Source organism: Macrosteles quadrilineatus, unplaced genomic scaffold (genome assembly GCF_028750875.1).
Source record: "Macrosteles quadrilineatus isolate MER2022 unplaced genomic scaffold, UCM_ALF_1.0 Scaffold_2__2_contigs__length_208266976, whole genome shotgun sequence".
In the NCBI taxonomy this organism is placed as follows: domain Eukaryota; kingdom Metazoa; phylum Arthropoda; class Insecta; order Hemiptera; family Cicadellidae; genus Macrosteles; species Macrosteles quadrilineatus.
In genome coordinates, this window is record NW_026542595.1 from 15,247,826 (window position 1) to 15,268,857 (window position 21,032).

At 36.7% G+C, this 21,032-nt stretch overlaps 1 protein-coding gene across 1 annotated transcript in view; it reads left to right on the top strand.

The window, feature by feature from the left end:
• Positions 1-5,697: 5,697 nt before the first annotated feature.
• Positions 5,698-21,032, top strand: part of LOC128983955 (transmembrane emp24 domain-containing protein eca-like) — a 29,986-nt gene continuing 14,651 nt past the window's right edge. The window contains exons 1-2 of the mRNA XM_054403232.1: positions 5,698-5,785; positions 10,276-10,557. Coding sequence (XP_054259207.1) covers positions 5,698-5,785; positions 10,276-10,557 — 370 coding nt within the window. The remainder of the gene's footprint in view (positions 5,786-10,275; positions 10,558-21,032) is intronic.

Consider the following 21,032-nt stretch of genomic DNA (forward strand, 5'->3'; position numbering starts at 1 on the left):
GCAAGGCCACACTTAATTTGAACTCAGTTTATTTTATCCCCAGTAGTTAAACCAAGTCGAGAGGTGGTTTAGTTTGAACTTAGATTAATACCTAGTTTAAATTTGGGGAAACACAAATCAAAGTTAAACTAAGTTTAAATCGCCGTTTAACTTAAAACTAAGTTTAAATGAGTTTGGGAAACCGGGCCTAAAAATGTTTTTTGTGTTTGGCTTTGGCTTAGATAAAACATACTCCCAAACATACTCCATTAGTAGATTTTCCATCCTTATGGAACAGCTGAAGCCAATTTTATTGTTAGTTCTGTCCGGATTAAGCAAATTTCCCATATAGGGAATAAGCTATCACCGTATGTCTCATGGTAGGACCCGGGGCCGATTTAATTTTTCATTTTGAGGTCCCCAGAGGCCAAAAACACCATCCGTTCAAATTCATATATATATATATATATATATTTATTTATTTATATATATATACTATATATATGTGTCCGTTAGCACGATAACTAGAACACAATTGATCCGATTTTGATGAAATTTAGTATAAACGTGTAAACCTACGTTTATTCTAACGAGTTCGCGAACCAGCATGATCGGACCATGGGAACCATGGGGTTTATGGGGGGTTTTATGGGGTATAAATGAGTTTTTCCCATTTTTTACCCTAAATTATAAAATTTTGGAATTTCTTCCCCAACTATTTTGTAGAGCTTAGAAAAGAAATAATTTAGTATATTGAAGCATTGTTGTATGTCTAGTGGTTACGGAGAATATTAAAATACCCCCGCCGCAGCAAACCTGCAGACTAAGCGAATTTCCATTAACCTAATTGGATTAACACTAAAATGCCTCCATAAAAATAGCACATTTATCACCTATTTAAATAGAATTAGTTTAACGAGTACTTAGGTTTGCTGCAACAGGGAGGGTAAAAACGATTTTTTTTATAAAATGATAATAGTTTAGTAAGAAATAAAAGTATTTTCCAAAATCGATCAAAATATGTTCATAAACAAGCAAACTACAAAAGTTGACTTATTCTCCATAAGAATAACATGGGAATTTTAAAATTACAATTTTTTTGAATTTTCTCCGTAACAATTAGGCGCATAATAACGCTTCAATATACTAAATTATTTGTTTTTTTAAGCTCTACAAAATGGTTTTAAAAGAAATTGTGAAATTATATGTTTTTAGGGTCAAAAATGGGAAAAAACCTATTTTTACCCCATAAAACCCCCCATAAACCCCCGTTCCCATAGTCCGATCATGCTGGTTCGCGAACTCATTCAAGTTTATCCCGCCTTACACCTTCAAACCAAATTTTATCAAAATCGGACAAAAATTACTCAAGTTATCGTGCGTATGGACACACACATATATATATATAGATATATAAAAATTTGAACGAATGGTATTTTTGGCCTCTGGGGACATCAAAATGAAAAAGTAAATCGGTCCCGGGCTTAGGTCTTACCATGAGACCTACGGTAATAGCTGAGTGAAAATTTAAAAACGTACGTTTTCAGGAAAAGCACTTTGCAAATTTTTTCCCCCTTTTTTCAAAACTTTTATTATTTTTTTTATTTCATTAACATTTGAAGTTTCATAAAATGTCCATGGTAACGCAATATGTTTGGTAGTTTCTTTTTAAAAGAGCATCTTTAGTGGAAAAACACAAAATCCTGTCACGACCATAACGGACGTTTAAATGAATATTAAAAATAGTTAATATTATTTTTATAACTATGTTTTGCTATAAACTAATTTACTTTTATGACCATTAAACAATAAAAAGGTCACTGAGCTTTTGGTATATTTGGTCTTTCTAGAAAAAAAATAAAAACTCAAAAAATTGAAAAAAAGCCAATAAAATCTTTTTAAGTTTGTATAACTCCGAAAAAACTTACCCGAGACCCAAAAAATCGTCATGTTTGTATAGAGGTGTGCTTCTTTTGTGTATAAAACATTGAAATATGACGATATTTTAATTTTTGAAATTTTTATGATAGAAATCATAAACGTGATGGTCAGGGACAAGCGGTACGGTCGTGAATTGTCTGGAATAATCTAAATCTTTCTAAACAATCCTTCAATTAACCTGTTAGTTATAATAAAACTATGTGTTTCAATTGCACTAAACTGTTTAATTTACAATTATATTAAGGTTATTGTCACGACCAAACACTCTATAATCCATAAGGCTGGATTGGTCGTGAAAAAACCCGCGATGGTCGTGAAACTTTGGTCGTGAAATTACGAGTTATTTGGCTCTGTTCTGGTGGTAGCCCTGCACCTCATGTTCGAGGATACAAAGTGGACTTCTAGGTTAATCTAGCAATTGAAATATCTTATAAACAAAAATTAACACCATGTCTACTTCATCGAATGACTACGTACGGTCATGGACACGCCAAAATTACAAAAAAAAAACAATCTTTCCTTTATTAATCTTGTAATTCCTCCTTTCAACTCGAAACGACCGCCACTACAATCCTGACGTACACCCCGAACTAGTCTCTAAAACCAACTGACTCCATCGACGCCAGGCTTGCCACTGTCGTGCTCCAAAGTTGAAAATTTTTCCCAAATGGTCGTGACGCCAAATCGAGGGACAGACTTATTTTGTCATGGTAGTCAGTTTGTAATGACAATAAAATTATAATATGCTCCTTTTTTGTAAGTTTAATAACCATTGATGACATAAAAATATGGCTTTATATATTTTGGCATGAATAATTAGTCTAAAAACAGCGTGAAAGTTGGAAAATGTACCCTAGGGACACGAATTTTAGGATAATTTTAGGATTCGAAACGTGATTTGAGCCACTAACATTAATGTAGACAATAAGTGGCGAGGTAGGAAATATATATATATTTTTAGACAGCCTACTGGGTAGCGTGTTGGGGCCGCGGTAGGCCAATGCACCTAACCCAGGGATAATGTGATACGTGATCAAGCAGGTGCTCCTTCGGACCCGGTAGGGGTCCAAGACCCTCTGATAGACGTGGGGATGTACAACCGTGAAGTGGGAATATTTTATTTGGTTTTTAAATTATAAGTTTAGTGAACAAAGCGGGGCTAAGACGTTGTGTAGTGTAAACAGGAATTAAGTGACATGTCAATTTGTTTTGTCCATGTAGGGCGTGTTCATTATATACGTTCATTATATAAAAAAAATGAATAAATTAATTTTTCTATAGATAAATTGCATTATCCATAGAATAAACGTTAGTTTTGCAAAAGGTTGAGTTTCTAATGGGCCGAGGGAAATGTCACGATTTTGCTTGCAATGTTTTTTCGAGATGGGGGAAGTATTTTCTTTTGCCCCTGCTTTTGACAGGGCTTTACCTTAATCCGTGCAACAATTGTGATTGAGACGTGGCTAATCCCTCGCCAGAGGAAGCTGGCGTGAAAAATTGGAGGAACCCTTGATTGGTTAAAAATAAACGGTCAAGCTGATGTTATTAAAAGGAATTAATTCTTATTATTTTGATAAACTGGTTAAAAGTTTGTGATAATTATATGTAAATTTATTCATATAGATGTGCACTGGATAATTGTTTTTGTTTGTTATACAGAACAGTTTTATATAGGAGTGTAAGTCAGGCCTTGCTGTTCTTGTTGACTGGGACACATGGAAACTCCTTGCTGCGGATTGCTGGTGGAGCAGTAGCTCGACACTGTCCCTGCCGATGGATCTGGTTTGATTAGTGTATAAGTCAGTAAAATAACCCAAATTAGTACCTGTAATTGGCCCTGAACTGAGTTGGGGTTGTCAAATTATGCTCGCTTTAGCCTAGTTGCAAAAGTATATATAAAAAAAAAATGTAACTTGCGGGGGAAAATTATTTCGAAAATGTGAAAAATGATGAAGCAGTTAGGAAAATTTTATTTTGAAAGGAAGTATATCAAGTATATTTCTGGTGTAGTTTTGGCTGACCGTGGGTTAGTGGATTGGCGCATAGCCTGAAAAAATTTGTGCATTGGAGGATGCCCCATTCGGATATGGGCATCGTTTAATGGTGAGTGGTCAGCGAGGTAGAGGTGTGGTCTGAGCCTTAGGCCCTGTACACATGAGGGCGGCAGCCGCCGCGGTTGCCATTGCGCGGGAACCGCGGCGGTTGAAAGTACAAAGGAGCAAATGGGACCGTTCACATGCAACCGCCCACTTCCAATCAACCGCAACAAACCGCGGCGGTCGTAGATTTCCCTTCGACCGCCGCGGCTCCCGTGCGGTTGAAGTTACTAGAGTTGGCATGAGAGCATACACATGAGGGCGGTAGCCGCCGCGGTTGACTGCAGTTGCTACTATAGGATCACAGACATCTGCGCGCTTGCCCTGTGGACATCGTTCTCTGTGTTGGTGAAGATAGTGTGTAGTTGTGGCTGGAGTTGATGTAGTGCTCGTTGTGTAAGTTTACAATGGCCATGCGTGGTGCTGTGGAACCAGAAAACTTTGACACTGAACTGTTCAGTAAAGAAATACAAAATTAAGTTACGTTTAGGACATAAACTAAAAAAGATTTCGTGGCAAGAGTAAGTTGAGTTTTTTGCTTAAAAGAATTATCAAGCGTTACGCGTTTAAAAGAAAAATAATTGGGTAAATACAGTACTGGCTGTCGAGCGACGGTCAATTCACACCGCAACCGCAGCGTAACCGCGGCTCCAACCGCTGCCATGTGTACGGTCCTAGGCGGCCGCCGCTGCGGCCACCGCGGCGGCTGCCGCCCTCATGTGTACAGGGCCTTAGGTGTTTGACCACGTTTGGGATTGCCTTGTTTGCCGCGCTGTATTACATTAGGCACGGCAACATGCTAAATTCCCTGTGGACTAGGTCCAGGTGTCGTGTAAGTGTTGTGTTTTTTTTGGGTGGGGGACCGTTTATTAAGTCGAAGTCACAAAGTAAGCATGAGCTCCATTAAAGACTCTGCAAATTTGTACTGTTGAGTTAGGCCTGTTCATTGGCAGCAATTAACTCGTGTGGGACCCTGAGAGTCCTGGTACGGATGGTGTTTTTTTATAAATGTTGGCGAGAAATCTTTCTGCCGGTGGTCCCCCTGTAACTCAGGTGTAAGAGTGTTTTTGCTCGTACCTGCGTACGCTTGCCTAGCCTAACTTGCTAGCAGCTACCAGTTGTACTTGAGCGTGGAGGGGAGTGGAAAGAGAGCGTCCCCTGAGCCTAATGTGTTTAGTGCTGTGAGTGTAAGAGTGTTTTTGCTCGTACCTGCGTACGCTTGCCTGGCCTAACTTGCTAGCAGCTACCAGTTGTACTTGAGCGTGGAGGGGAGTGATAAGAGAGCGTCCCTTGAGCCTAATGTGTTTAGTGCTGTGAATGTGAGAGTAATCTTGCTCGTACCTGCGTACGCCTGCCTGGCCTAACTTGCTGGCAGCTGCCAGTTGTACTTGAGCTGTAGGGGAGAGTGGTGAGAGCTTCCCCTGGAGAAAGTGACACGTGTCATGTTGATGTGAATTGCGAGATCTCAAGTCAGAACCATGGGTAGTTTGGTTACTGACAGTTGTAGAATGCCTGCCTGATTTATCAGCAGCGTTCTCTGGTGAATTCGAGCGTGGAATTAGTGACGATTGTTGTCTGTCTTCTGTTAGGGCACGGTCGCCTTTAACTGGCCGTGGTTAGGGTGGAGAGAACGAGTACGTGACCTGCTCCATGACGGCCTGGAGGGTAGCGAGCTGCAACCATGGCCTACGCAGACAGGGCCACTACTCATGTGAGGGGGCTGACAACAACGGAAACGTCTGGTGGAGACCAGGAGGTTCCAGTGGCAGGTTTCAACTATAAACCAGTCACGAGTCACTGTTGGAGTGAATAGAGTCACTGTTGGAGTGAATAGCGCTATTGAGGATAGACTGAGGTGATCACCGAACCCTGAAGGTAAATGGTACCATGTTTCGAACGAGCTCGACATCAAGTTATCGGTAAACGTGGCGGGAAGACTTTTATACGGAAAGCAAGACACTAAAACGGAATGGTGCGCCTGCAGGAGCGTGAATTCGTGGAAGAAGTTTCAGGGCCATGAAGTAATTCGGTGTAACAAATTTGAAAACTTGTCTAACGCTAGTATGTTACTTATTGACAGGAGATCTCCTATGGACAACTTTACTTAGGTTGATCTAGGTAGTTGATAAGTGTTGTGACTGTCGATTTGTTCTTATGTTATTATGCTATCGGTTATGTGTGGTGGTTATTTTTGTTAGGTCATTGGGTGTTTCAATGACGAAGGACCTAGGCGGTTGTAGGGTTATCGCGGAATACTAGGCTCCTATATTGTTTGTTGAAAAGAGTGCTCAACTTTTAGGTAAAAAAAAAAAAAAAAAAAATCTTTAGTTCTTGACCCGTGCGTCTGGTATTTAATTAAATACCTGAAATTAATGGATATTTCCACCTGTAGAGCTGGAATGGAGGAACTACGAGAAGGTTCAAACAGCGCTGTTTCCCACTAACTTCCCTATACCCTTTTCCTAACCCAACCTAATAAATAGGCTGGATCGTAGACTCGTCCATACCAGTTAGTTTTGAAAGTTAAAATTGCAAATAATCAGTAATATGTTAAAGAATTTAACTGGCATAAGCCTGGAAAGGCCTTGTTTAGAGAATAGCCGGCTCTATAACCCTGGCTGGTGAGCACTCCTAGAAACATTAAGTTTTCTGGTCTAAGTAACTACAGCGGTAGTTGGGTTAAAATGTTGTGTCGTGGGTTGTTTGTGTAGTTGTGTTTACTCTTATGTTAATGAGTTGGATAAAGGTTAATGTAAAAAGGGGGCAAGTAGACTGGTCATGCACAGGGGTGACTGAGTAATGGATCGACCCCAAGTGAAAGCTCGTGCGGCTTCTCCAGAGCGAGTGAGTAGCGTTCAAAATTTAAACCAATGCGCTGAGCACACACATTATGCTTGTGACTAAGTGGACATAAATGATAGCGTTCGGTAAGGCCTATGAATGATATAGTAAAATTAAAATCATGAGTTTAAAATTTGTTGACAGTCTGCTGGTCCGCGATGTGTAATTAAATCATTACGAAAGTGGAAAATGCAACCGTAATTTTTTGTTGTTGTTGTTAATTTATTTTTTTTATTTGTGAATTGGGCATTAATCCAATTCGATTTACTGATGCTGTGTGCTGGGGTTAAGTGTTTGATAAGGATACATTTTAGGTGTATGTTAGGTGTTAGGGATACATGTTGTATCACCGTTGGGATTAATAGGCGTTAGGTTGTTTAATGTAGAGACATAAATTTAATGAGACATAATGAATTTGCGTGAAATGTTTTTTTGTTAAAACTTAGTATGAGGGGTTAAGTTTTATTAAGTTATATTACCTTTTATGTTGTTGTATCTTGCAAATTTTTACTGTGGATTCTTTTTGTTTAATACGGTAATTTTGTGTACACACACAAACACTCCGGGTGTTTTGTTTTGTATTTAGTTTTGTTTTGTATTTAGTGCAGTAAGTGTTTTTTTTTGGTTGTCGTTATTGTTCTGATTGATGGTCAAGTGGACCATGTAGTTAAGTTTTTTTGTAGTAATTTACTTAAGTAATCTTTGTAAATTCGGAAGGACTATTAATCGTAATGTGTTGGAAAATTGTTTAGTAACTTTTGTTATTGTATTCGAAGAAAAGAGTAAGAGACGTATTATCAAAATTCGAGGGGGGTTTAAACTTTTGGGAATAGATAAAATTTAAATCCGCCCAAGCCACATGACAGATACCTTCCAAAAACCTTTCCAAATCTTGACATAACTTGGAGACAGAGAAAGCTACGTCGACAGAATTTGTACAATGTACTTCAGTAGATTGAAGCTGCGGCAGAGGGCCCAGTTGGAAGGGCAGACTGCATGCCGAGGACGGCATGAACTTGAGGTGGGGGGAGTGTGACGGCCTGGCATATTTGCCTCATTTTGTTGTAATTTGTTAACTCTGAGCTTAAGCTGATTGGCCTTACTCCCTAAACCTGGCCCTCTGGCTATCACCGAATATTTGCTAGGTTGATGTGTCAACCGTATTTAGCAATATTGAATTTTATTTAACTTCATATAAGTCTCCACGTGAACCTTGAAACTCATACTCCAATTCATTTCATTACTTTGTAACCCTACAATAATCCTAACCAGACGTCGTGGCTTGGCCGGATATGCCTTGGAATGTGCTGAATCTGCATGCACGTGTGCCGCGATAAACAATGTTACACTTCTAGACTCGGTTCCTCGCTTCAGTTAGTTTCATTAATGACAGTTGTGATCGTTTGGCTGCAGCACCAGACGGGCGAGTAAATTATGGGCTGAGCGCTCAGCGTGTGCTGATTGGCCGATGACGGTCATGTGACCACGCTGACGCTTCCGCTTGGGCGATGCTGAAGCCTCAGATCGTGCCGGAATGTAGCGAACGTCGGTAGGGTCCGCGCGGGCGGTCTCCCCTTTCTTTTACTCTTACTCCTTTCTTCTGTAAATCCGTGTACGTTTTTAAATTCATTATTGTAATTCGTATTTTATTCGGTTAGTCGCGATTTGTTTTGTAAATTGTAATGTGTTATTTGTAATCGATGAAATTGTTAAAGATTAATTTTTTTAAGTAATAAAGTGTTAGCTGATCCCTATTCGCTTGTTTTAATATTCGTTCTTCCTGCTCCCAACCGCTACGAAGACTAGAAGAGAGGCTGCTGTGACATATGTTTGTGACAAGTAAACACAAAAAATACTGGTCGGGTTGGGCTGAAATTAGGTGTGATGATAGCTCACATTTCCGATTAACATATTGCATTCTTATCTATAAAGTCCTTTCGGGCTCCGCCCCAGTGGCTCTGGAGTTTCCCATATTAACCTTATGAGTAATCATATTTAGAAGGAATAAACGAATTTTTCCTACAGTTACCTAACAATGTACAAGTTCTCTCACTGATTTGAGAAAGCAAAGTGGCCAATTCGCTCATCAGTGAGACAATGTTAACATTGTCTCACTCTAATTACTTTGTCTCACTCCAGATCTGCAACGTGAAGGCACGAAATAGTGAACGCGTAACATGTAGGCAACGTCGTATGCGCGCGAAATACGTTGGCAGCACTGGCTGTAAATCAGCTGGTCAGCTTTTGTACTCTTGTATTTGTCACTTCACATTAAATGTTATATTAAAAGTTCACTTCTGTGGAAAAATAGGTTATATTTCTTCACCAATTTATTTGTTTTATGGTAACTGTAGGAAAAGTATAATGTGCAACTCGAGTTCACAATTGCCTCACTCGAGAAACCATTCCTCACTCGCCTAGGGCTCGTGAGTAAGGATTTCTCTCGAGTGAGTCAATTGCTCACTTTTCTCACTTGTTGCACAAATAACTATTGTCAACTGTCAGCTGTTTCAACTACACAAGTTAGTTCTATGATATTAAATAACATTAACAAGTTATAAGGTTTACCAACAGGGTGCAGTACTATTAATAGCATGGTGGAAGGAAAAAACAATTAATAGTTTAAATTGATGACCACAGCTAATTTGAACCAAGCAGCAACAAAAAGCTGTGATACAAAATGAGAACTGTCAAAGTAGGATTTTTACAGAATCATGTTTATGTTTTTAATTTATAAATAAATTTTGATAGGCCTATTGTGGGAATAAGGCATTTAATTTTTTAAGTGCATAGTTATTGACTTTCTTTTTTCCTATTTGTTAACAAACTAAACATCCTATTGTGTTTGTATGGTTATTTCCCAAAAAAATGATGTTTGGGAAACCAGCCAGTTAATACTTTTAGTGGATCACTAAAAGTTTATCTACTTACAGGAAATCTATGGAAAATGATTATTCTCTTTAGCGTCCTCTTCCCGAAGCACGGTTATGACTGCTAGTTTACAATATAAATGAGTACTACAACTGTACTATCATATTAATCTATGGTAGCAATTTATTTATACTATGTTGTATTTACCAATTACACCTCTATGGCACCAGTCAAAACATCATGCTTCTGACGTGTACCTTCTTACGTTTCCTACTTGAAATTTATTATTATTTTGAGGTTTACGCTCTTCGTCCCTGTCAGACGGTCGTTTTCACTGGTGTAAATTTATCTTTGGACTGGGTTGAAGTAAAATAGTTTACCATTTACGGATCATGATGGAGATCTGTTAAAGAAGCACTGGGCTGAGTCTGAGAGTGCTAATGCTAACGTGTACTGTCTCTACTAACTGTCACTGTGTAGTAGTTTTTGGATTGGATTGGCTTGGCATCGTCTGACGTCTGTAGTAAATTTGGTTTGGTGCTGAACTGAACTGAACTGAAGCTCGTGTTAACTGAAACAGAAACACGGGGTCCGGGTGTAGTAGAAACATTTCTGCTTGTCTATCTTAAAAATAACGCTAACCTCTTTCAAGTGAATGAGGATTCTATAAAATATTTTTTAAATATGAATAACTTAAGTGCACTGATATCTGTTTTGTTAGTATTATTTACTTTCACTTTAAGATCGACGCTTGCCTTGTATTTTCACATAGGTGAGACTGAAAGGAAATGTTTCATTGAAGAAATTCCGGATGAAACAACTGTTCTGGGTAAGGATAGGTAGGCCTACTTGGTCTGTGCCACTTTTACATTTTTTGTTTTAGCCAGTAACCAGTAGGGAGTCGCCCGTATGCACCGATGGTCAGGTATTAGTCCCACCCTACAGTAGGCTATAGCCTACGATTACGCTTAGGCTTACGTTTAGCCCTTTCTGAGGGGTTACCGATTGCTCCGATGGTCAGTAGGCCTACCACTGGTCAAGTAAATACTAGCTAGGCTAGTAAGGCCTATAAGTTACAAATTAAACTAACATATAAGTTAGCTTTAAAAATGAGCACAATTTTCTGATTTTAGTCTATTAGGCTAGCGAATTTACCTATAAGTTAGGGGTACAGTTTCTTAACTGAGCTTAGCTAATATTGATTGAAAATATCACTTTGAGTGGTAACATCTGTTTATTTCACTATCAGCTAGTTTGGTTAACAGGATAGGTTGGGTTATAAGTTAAGTTTCATAAAAAAAATCAAACGAAGGTAAGTTAAGTTTATAAGTTAAGTTACTAATCGAATTGATATTTTCAATTGATATTAGTGTAGCCCAGTTAACCCTTAGAGTGCCAGGCGAGAAATAAAAGTAACGCTCAAAAAATGCCGATGATTTTTCCCGAAGGTCGGGCTAAAAATGCCGAGCGCGATCTGGCGATTTTTAGGTTAAAATTTCGTAAAAATCGAATTTTCGATATTTCGACCAACGAAAATCGATGTATCGCATCTAGTAACTTTCGACTCAATGTTAATATATGGGTTAAAAGAATCCGAGTATCCATTCGGTTGTTATGACAACTGTTCGATCATTACGAAACGTCCGGTCAGCCGGACGTTGGCACTTTTGGCTCGTTTTAAAAACGTCCGGTCGGCCGGACGTTGGCACTTTTGGCTCGTTTTAAAAACGTCCGGTTCCCCGGACGTTGGCACTCAAAGGGTTAAGGGTAAGTTAAACCTGTTAACTTTAGGGTCAATCCATTTCAAGTGGTCCAGAGGTGGTTGCTTCAAGATTTTTAATTTTTTTCATATTTTTATCCTTGAAAGTATATATGAAAGTACAAAAATACAATTATTTTTTTTTTATTTTATTTTTCTACTGTATGGCGGCCATTTTTTTGTTACTTGAACGGCCGTTTTCAGCGATTTCAGAGCTCTACGTAAAATTAAATATCTCTGGTTCTACTATTCCTAGAACATTAAAATAAAAACCAATCTCATCAGAAAGATCTGAACTTTAATATGGTAATATATTGATGCACTTAAAACTAAATATATAGGTCTAATTACCAGTTTAAATTTAACGCAACGATGTTACAAATACTGATTTTAAACAATTTATTTAAATATAAAGGCAATTGACTATGTGTTTGTTATTTTTTTATCTGATGGTTATAGGTGTGTACTCCAAATTCTCAGTTTCAAGTAGTGGACTTGCATAGGGGCTTAAATAAAAATTGTCAAAATCTTAAAATTTTCAAAATTTCAAAAGTTTGATGCTCAATATTTTTGTTGGGCATGAAAATAAAAATTTCAAATTTGGCTCAAATATAGTACTAAGTAAGAGTATTATGCTGTAAGAATTTTATTTTGTGGACTCAACTGGTTTCAAAGTTATGAAACACTGAAAAATACTAAATAAGCATTATGGCCGTAATAGCGTAGGAAGCATAATGTTATATTAGCCTATTTTATTATTTATTATAACTCACTATCAATGTATTTTTTAACAATGTTATATTTTAATTATATATTTTAAGCATTTTGATGTTTTAAAACAATCTTTGTTGTCTGCCACAGGTACAAATCTGTGAGAGGATTGTGTTCAGGGAATTGGTAGACGTCCTTTGAGTCGTAATTGAAGTTCTAATTTAATTTTTTTGCTAATTCTTTGCTGTCTACATAAAAGTATTGAATTCCTTTAAGGGCTTGTTTTAACAAAAGTTAAACATATCCTTAGAATTCAAAATTTGGTTGTCTATGGTACATTTTAGACTCTATTAGTGACATCGCTCTTTGTAGTGCCTCCTACACCGTCGGAAAATATTGACTCCACTTTAAATGTACCGTATAGAAATGGATTTTATATTAATATTGTATTGGTTTTCAATGCTATGTGTTTTATTTTCAATCCTTTTTGTATATGTTCATAAATCTAAATTTGAATTAATAATACTGTACATGTTATCTTTTACATGTCTTATACATATCTTATACATGTCTGACATGTTATCTTATGGGACGTCTGGCACTAAACAACCCTACTTGCGACGTTGCAAACTCTATGCGGCCTGGAGTTAAAGGTGGCTGTGGCTATACAGTATCATAAAATGATTTCTTACAGAAATATTCAGTCACAGGTACTACAATACCAGCTGCGAGGCATTTTTTGCTACTGCGCAAGGAAAAAATTCCTGCAATGGTGTAGGGAGGCACTACCAAGAGCAAATTCACTAATTAGGCCTAGTGAATGTAATTAGTAATGTACCATAGACAACCAAATTTTGAATGATAAGGATATGTTTAACTTTTGTTAAAACAAACCCTTAAAGGTATTCAATACTTTTATGTAGACAGCAACAAATTAGCAAAAAAATTAAATTTGAACTTAAATTTCGACTCAATAGACGTCTACCAATTCCCTGAACACAATCCTCTCACAGATTTGTACCTGTGGCAGAAAACAAAGAGTGTTTTAAAACATCAGAATGCTTAAAATATATGATTAAAATAACAGTGTTAAAAATACATTGATAGTGAGTTATAATATAACATTATGCTTCCTACACTATTACGACTATAATGCTTATTTAGTACTTTTCAATGTTTCATAACTTTAAAACCAGTTGAGTCCACAAAGTAAAATTATTACAGCATAATACTCTTACTTAGTACTATATCTGAGCCAAATTTGAAATTTTTATTTTCATGCCCAACAAAAATATTAAGCATCAAACTTTTGAAATTTTAAGATTTTGACAATTTTTATTTAAAACCTTATGCAAGTCCACAGCTTGAAACTTTGAGAATTTGGAGTACACACCTATAACTATCAGATAAAAAAATAACAAACACATAGTCAATTGCCTTTATATAAAAATAAATTGTTTAAAATCAGTATTCGTAACATTGTTGCGTTAAACTTTAAACAGGTAATTAGACCTATATATTTAGTTTTAAGTGCATCAATATATTACCATATTAAAGTTCAGATATTTCTGAAGAGATTGGTTTTTATTTTAATGTTCTAGGATTAGTAGAACCAGAGATATTAAATTTTACGCAGAGCTCTGAAATCGCTGAAAATGGCCGTTTGAGTAAAAAAAAATGGCCGCCATACAGTAGAAAAATAAAATAAAAATAAAATAAATGTATTTTTGTACTTCTAATAACATACACTTTCAAGGATAAAAATATGAAAAAAATTAAAAATCTTGAAGCAACGAATTAATTTATTTCTGGACCACTTGATATGGATTGACCCTTTAGGATCGTCGTGAAACTGGCAATAGATCAGCAATAATTCTGCCCCCATCTCATACCGCCCCTCCGACGATCACACGTCACAGTAAAACGTCATAACTAGGTTGATATGACCTCAAAATAATCAGTGGCAGGAAATTTGTTTCTTCTAAACGCGGCCAAAATGTCATTTGGCGGTTCCTGCACAGCGTTGAGTATAATACTCTCTGTATACTCTCAGATATATATATATATATAAGCAGCAAGGCAATAATTCATTTATGCAGTTTTACACATAGGCCTATATATTGGTTAGAGAACTATATATAGGCTCTCTAACCAATATATAGGCCTATGTGTAAAACTGCAAAAATAAATTATTGCCTTGCTGCTTCTATTATGTTAGTCACATAGAAAAATACAAGGTAGGCCTATATATATATATCATTATAAGGGCCACCTCGATTATAACATAGGGAGTGCCTAACTTAGCTTGAAAGAGATCCAATGATAGAAAAATTACATAAAATAAATCTTATGCTGGCCATTTCTTAAATCCCTACCAATTTTATTTCGATTTTATTATTTATAGGCTCTTTGTTAATTACATAGGTTGGCTATTAGTGGATTCAAGATGGCGCATTGACTAAACTTTTCTTAATGTGCGGTAGGGAAAAAGTACGAATTAAAGTATTTTTAGTCATTGCGTAGTTGGAAAACTATTGAAATCAAATCAAAAAAATGCAAAACTGAAAAGCGGAAGAATAAAAAAAACTAGAACGAAACCATTATGATGCAAGAAACGGAGACCGAAAGTGGTTTTTTTTTGTCCTAGGACGCTAGGCACGAGCCTGGGATCGTTTTTCTCATTACTTCAGGCTAGACCTAGGGGTTGCGGCATTATCACTTAGATAAAATCCATTGGTGACTTGGTGGGGATCGAACCCGGGACCTCAGGGACTGAAGTCCCGCGCTCTAACCACTACGCCAGCTCGCTCCCGAAAGAGGTGCAGTCATCAACGAGAATGATTAGTCATGTGCACCGTGTGCGGTTTGTGAATCAGTTATACCTGGAGATGGTTGTGGATTGTTTTGTGAAGGTTTTTGTGGACAATGGTAGGCCTATCACCCAAATTGCATAAAAATTGATCTGGACATTTATAATGGTATTTATTTATTATTTATTTATTTATTTTACCTTCCAACGGTCAAGAACCAATTTACAATATGTTGTATAGATGACTTAATCTGACTTAAACATAAACATACAAAATAATTTTTGACAATGACATGCAGTAAGTAAATACAATTTGATTTGAGCAGTATCGAAATAGACGTACACAAAGCAGAACTTTAAATAACAACCGATGAACAAGAACAACAAATAAGAATAGTAGGCCTAAGTGAAAAAATAAATGAACGACAAACAATAAATAAATGAGTTTCAACAATAACAATAAATATATGAGTTTTAAAATAACAATAATATATGAATTTCAACGATAACAGTAAATATAATTTCAACAATACAAAGAAAACAAGATTTGTAAGAAGAGAGAAACATTCATTGGTATGAAACAAATAAAATTTAAGAGCAATTTTGGGTGGTAACTATGATGAGCGGTGGAAGTCAGCCAGTACCCTCTTCCGGATTGTTTTTTGGCTGTCTGTGAAGATGTCGAAAGTGGCACAGAAGACATTCCCATTCCGAAGCATCCTTGCAAGGGGTCCATGGTACAGGTATCCACGTGCATAGTGCCTCCTTCCGAATAGGTCCTGGGATCTTGTACCAGATGGAACACGAATGTCCACTTCAGACAGCAAGGCAGGACAATCAATCAACCCGGTTACGAGCTAGGAGAGGAAGACCATATCAGATGCACAGCGCCTCGCCCGAAGATCCTGGAGATTTAGGTTTTCTTGCATTTGATCCACAGGCACATCCTGATACTGTAGACCCTGGCGACCTCCAACCAATCTCAAAAACTTCCTCTGGATGCTCTCAAGCTGGCTTATCTGGCCGATTAAATGAGGAGACCAAACTGGGCAGGCATATTCGAGCAGCTGGCGAACAAGAGAGCAGAACAGAGTCCTAAGCGCCCAAGTGTTGCTCAGTCCACGGGTCGATCGAAAGAGAAATCCCAGAAGCCAGTTTACTCTGCTACATATTCGTCAATGTGGTTGTCGAAGGTAAGATCCGCCACGAAAGTAACACCCAACGATATTACTATATATAACTACTATATATACGATATTACTATATATTACTATAACGATATTACAACGGTATTACTATGGTATCCAAGCATGTCAAGTGGTATTGTGAGGAATGCTCCATTAGAGTTGATAAATTGGTGAATAAGGCAGGTGATATTGATGAGTATATTTTTACTGCACGATTCAGTAAGTAAATTATTGACAATGGTTACTAAACTTGCTAAAGATAATGATTTGACTAATTGTCGAATTGACAATGTTGAAAGTTTGGTTAAGACTAGGCCTATCAATTCACAGACTAGGGCTGAGAAGTTGCAGATGACAAACTCAGTTCAATTGAGTGAAGTTAATAAGAAAAACAAGACAAGTAATGGAAATGGTAAAAGGAGTACAAATGGTATAGGCCTACATAGTGGCAATCGTGAGATGAAAAATAACTCCAATCATACAATGACGGTTGAGAAACCTACAAATGAGAATCTTGTAGCAAGAGTGGGGGAAACTGACAAATCTAGACAAGAAAATCTTAGTTTCAAACTTAGTCCTGGCAGTGTAAATTACAGCAAAAGTCCAATTCAAACTAACAATCCCAATGATTTATGTGCAAATTATGATGAGGATTATCCAAGTTTAAGTGACAGCAAGACATGGAAAGTGTACCAAAGCAAAAGGTCTAGACGTAGTAATAGCAACACTGAAGAGTATAAGCGGGGAAATACAGATGGAAAAGGCAAGGTTCAAAGTGGATCACACAATAGGCCTAAGTTGAATAAACCTATTTTTGGGAAACAGAAACCTAGTGAGGGACTCGAAGTAGCGTCTAAGCATTCATGGTTATTCATATCAAGACTAAAACCCACAGTTGATGCTGAATCAGTAAAATTGCATGTTAGGAGCCTATGTGGAGACGGATGTGAGGTGATTTGTGAAAAACTGAGAACCAAGTATGACAGTTATGCATCTTTCAAGGTAGGTTGCAGCTCTGATTATTTTAATGGAATACTTAATGAAGATGAATCCCCTTAAGGAATTTTGCTATGTAGATATGTACCATCTAGGCTAACTAATAGAAACTGGTCTGGTGTCAGAATTGATCATACAGAACTGTTAGGCCTAGGCCTTTGCCTAGTCAAACAGACATAAGCTTGTCTAAAAAAAACTTGGTTTAGACATCCATCAAGAAATGGAGATGGAGTCTTTTGTACATAATGTGAATACTGTAGTCCATCATTAAGAATTAGTTTTTTAAATATAAGGTCAATTTTTAACAAGGTTGAGGAGATTGAAGTAGAAATAGATGATAGCTCTCCTGATATCTTATGTTTTGCGAGACATGGTTAAATGATGTAAAAAATCAATCTTTTAAAATAAATGGTTACAATAAAGTATTCAGTGTATGTAGATAGGATGGAAATGGTGGAGGGGTGTCCATATTGAAAAAAGATAATACTAATATAAAGTCCTACTCACTAAATGAAAATATTACAAATATCATGGTTGAAGATGTCTGTGAAAGTAGTGCTTGTGTGATTACTACTTCCGATAAGTTTAAGTTTATTTTGCTTGTTACATACAGACCTCCATATGATCTTAACTTCTATCAGTTTATTGAGATTTTTGAAGACATTTTAAATCAAATAAAGGATCTTAATCTTCCCATCATTATTTGCGGGGATTTCAATATCAACAACAACGAAGATACCTTGCATAGGAGATGCTTTATGGATGTTATTATGTCCCATAAATTAGTTAATACAGTCAAGAAGAATACTAGGGTAACACAGAACACAGCTACCTTAATAGACTATATATTTGTTAGCGATGATATTCAGTTCATAAATTGTATAAATATGGTCACTCCAATGTCTGATCATAGCCGGTTGCACATTGATTTAGTGTGGGAGATGATCTGTTATGTTAGGATATAAGATTGAGAAACCAAGAATTTTAAAAACTGGAATGGAGGAATTTCATTATTATTTGAGTCACGAGTGTTGGCCTTTAGACGGTGATAGTAGAGGCACTGATGATTTATTTGATGTTTTTTTATGATACTTTTACCTATTATTTTGCTGTATATAGGGTCCCTAAATATTTGATTAAAATAAATAGTAATTGTGATGTAAACTGGAAAAACAAAGAGGTGAGAGGATCTCGTGCAAGACTGACTGATCTTTACTGGATGACTAGGCGCTCGGATAGCACGGAGGTAAAGGCGAGATACATTGAAGCAAAGAAACAGCATTCTCAATTGGTTAGCTCTTGTAAGAAGAATTATTTTGGCAATAAAATTATTATATCCAAGAATGTTGGTAAGGAATCATGGAGAGTTGTACATAGCCTTACTAAAGATACTTTTGTCAATGAAAATATCTGGATAAAAGTAAGTGATAGGTCCCTTGATGATCCGGTGAAGATTGCCAATACTTTTAATAAATTCTTTTATGAGGTTATTAATGTTGTAGGTGGTGGCCATAACATTTTCACATGTTTCACAGGAAGATGTTACGGTGGAGGAGACAAATTTCAACTTGATGAGTCTTTGGCCTATCGATGAGAAAGAAATCTTGGAGATTATTGAATCAACATGTAGTAAACCTAGTTCTGGTATAGATGACATTCCATGTATAATCGTGAAGTCTTGTGCTCACTTGGTGGCTAAACCCCTCATGTCAATAATAAATAAATCTTTCAAGGAAGGGAAATTCCCGGACAGAATCAAAACTTCCAAAATAATCCCGATTCACAAAAAGAACGGGAAAGATGTAATAAGTAATTATAGACCAGTTGCGGTTCAGTCAGTCTTTTCTAAAATAATTGAAGTGGCCTTTCTAAATAGACTACTGCCTTACCTTACCAAAACAAAATTTTACTGTAAAATCAATTTGGATTCCGGAAAAAAATCGACTACAGATGCTATATTCTCTTTATTGACCTCAGTTCATGACAAGATTGATTGCATGGAAGATGTGTTTGCTTTGTTTTACGACATGACTAAAGCTTTTGATTGCATTAATCATATATAGCCTACTAAAAAATAAATTGTCAAGGTTTGGTAATAAGAACCAACCATTAGATTGGATCATGTTATTTCTGAGGGACAGGTCACAAGTGGTAGTAGTCAAACACCTTGGTGAGGATCATGTAATAAGAAGATACAAGTCAGAGATACAACATGATGTGAATACCGGCGTTCCGCAGGGTTCTAACTTGGGTCCTGTTATTTTCTTACTATTTGTTAATGATCTACCGGAGGTTGTGCAGCAGGGTGAGGTATGGCTTTATGCTGATGACGTCTGTCATATGGTGTCCGACTCAAATCCATCTGAATCAATTAAGAAGACTCAGTCCGGTGTAAATAGCGTGGCTAATTGGTGCCATAATAATAAGTTGGTATTAAATCAAGGAAAAAATGGATTTCTACATTTTTAGAACAGAAACAAACCAGACTACAGCCTTTTAATTAAAATGGACCAAGTTAATATCAAACCTCAAGATAGTTTTAAATATCTCGGCATTAACATTTGTGATAATTTGAGATGGAATGACCATATTGACAATATAATAGAGAGACTGACCGTGGTCTGCTGCCTGGCTCGTAGACTGAGAAATGTGGTGGAATTAGATGTTCTGATGAAGGTTTACTATGGGTGTTTCCATAGCATTTTAAGTTATGAAGTTATGGATCAACCTTTTGAAGTGCAGTTTGCGGCATTGTTTTCAGTTGAAGTAGACCTTTAAAATGATGTACAACTCAACATAGGCTGTCATTAAAGATTTTCTTCTGACCCCCGACGGGCCGTCCCCCAAAGGTGATATCCGACCACCATGTATACAGAAAAGTAGCTTACAATTTCCAGTAACGGTATACCAAATGTGGTTGTGATATCGTTTGTAGTTTAAAACTTATAAAGTCGTCCTAGGACTTAACGGCCACCCTGTATAGAAATGATGGTCCAATGGTAGAAAATTGCCTAAAATGAATCTAACTTATACCTGGCATTTTTCAGAAAGATTTATCATTCAATTTAGGATTTTATTGCCTAAATATGTTCTTTATATAGTAAAGGACTAGGTTTATATAACCTCATATGCGCCATATTGATCATAACTGAGCAATGAAGCCCAACATTAATCACATGATAGAAAATCACTAAAAATGAATCTATTGCTGGCAATTTCAGAAAAATTGATTGTTTAATTTTGGATTTTATTGCCTAAATGCGTTCCTTACATAGTAAGGGACTAGACATATATAGCTTACTTTCATATGGGTCATATCGATCATAACTGTGCTATAAAGCCCAACATTGGTTACATGATAGAAAATCACATAAATGAATCTATTGCTGGCCATTTCAGAAAAAAATGATCGTTTAATTTTGAATTTTATTGCCTAAATAAGGACTAGGTATATACTTTCATATGGGTCATATCTATCATAACTGAGCTATGAAGCCCAACATTGGTCACATGATAGAAAATCACTTAAAATGAATCTATTGCTGGCGTTCAGAAAAATTGATCGTTTAATTTTTGATTTTTTTGCCTAAATATGTTTCTTATATAGTAAGTTATGATCGGGGTGGCCCTTATAAGGATATATATATCTTGTGTTTTACTATGTGACTAACATATACAAACAACAAGGAATTAATTCATTTATGCAGTTTTATACATAGCCTATATATTAGAGAGCTAGTATACTCAACGCTATGCGGGTACCGCCAAACGACATTTTGACCGCGTTTAGAAGAAAAAAATTTCCCACCCCTGATTACTTTATGTCATCCTAGTGATGATGT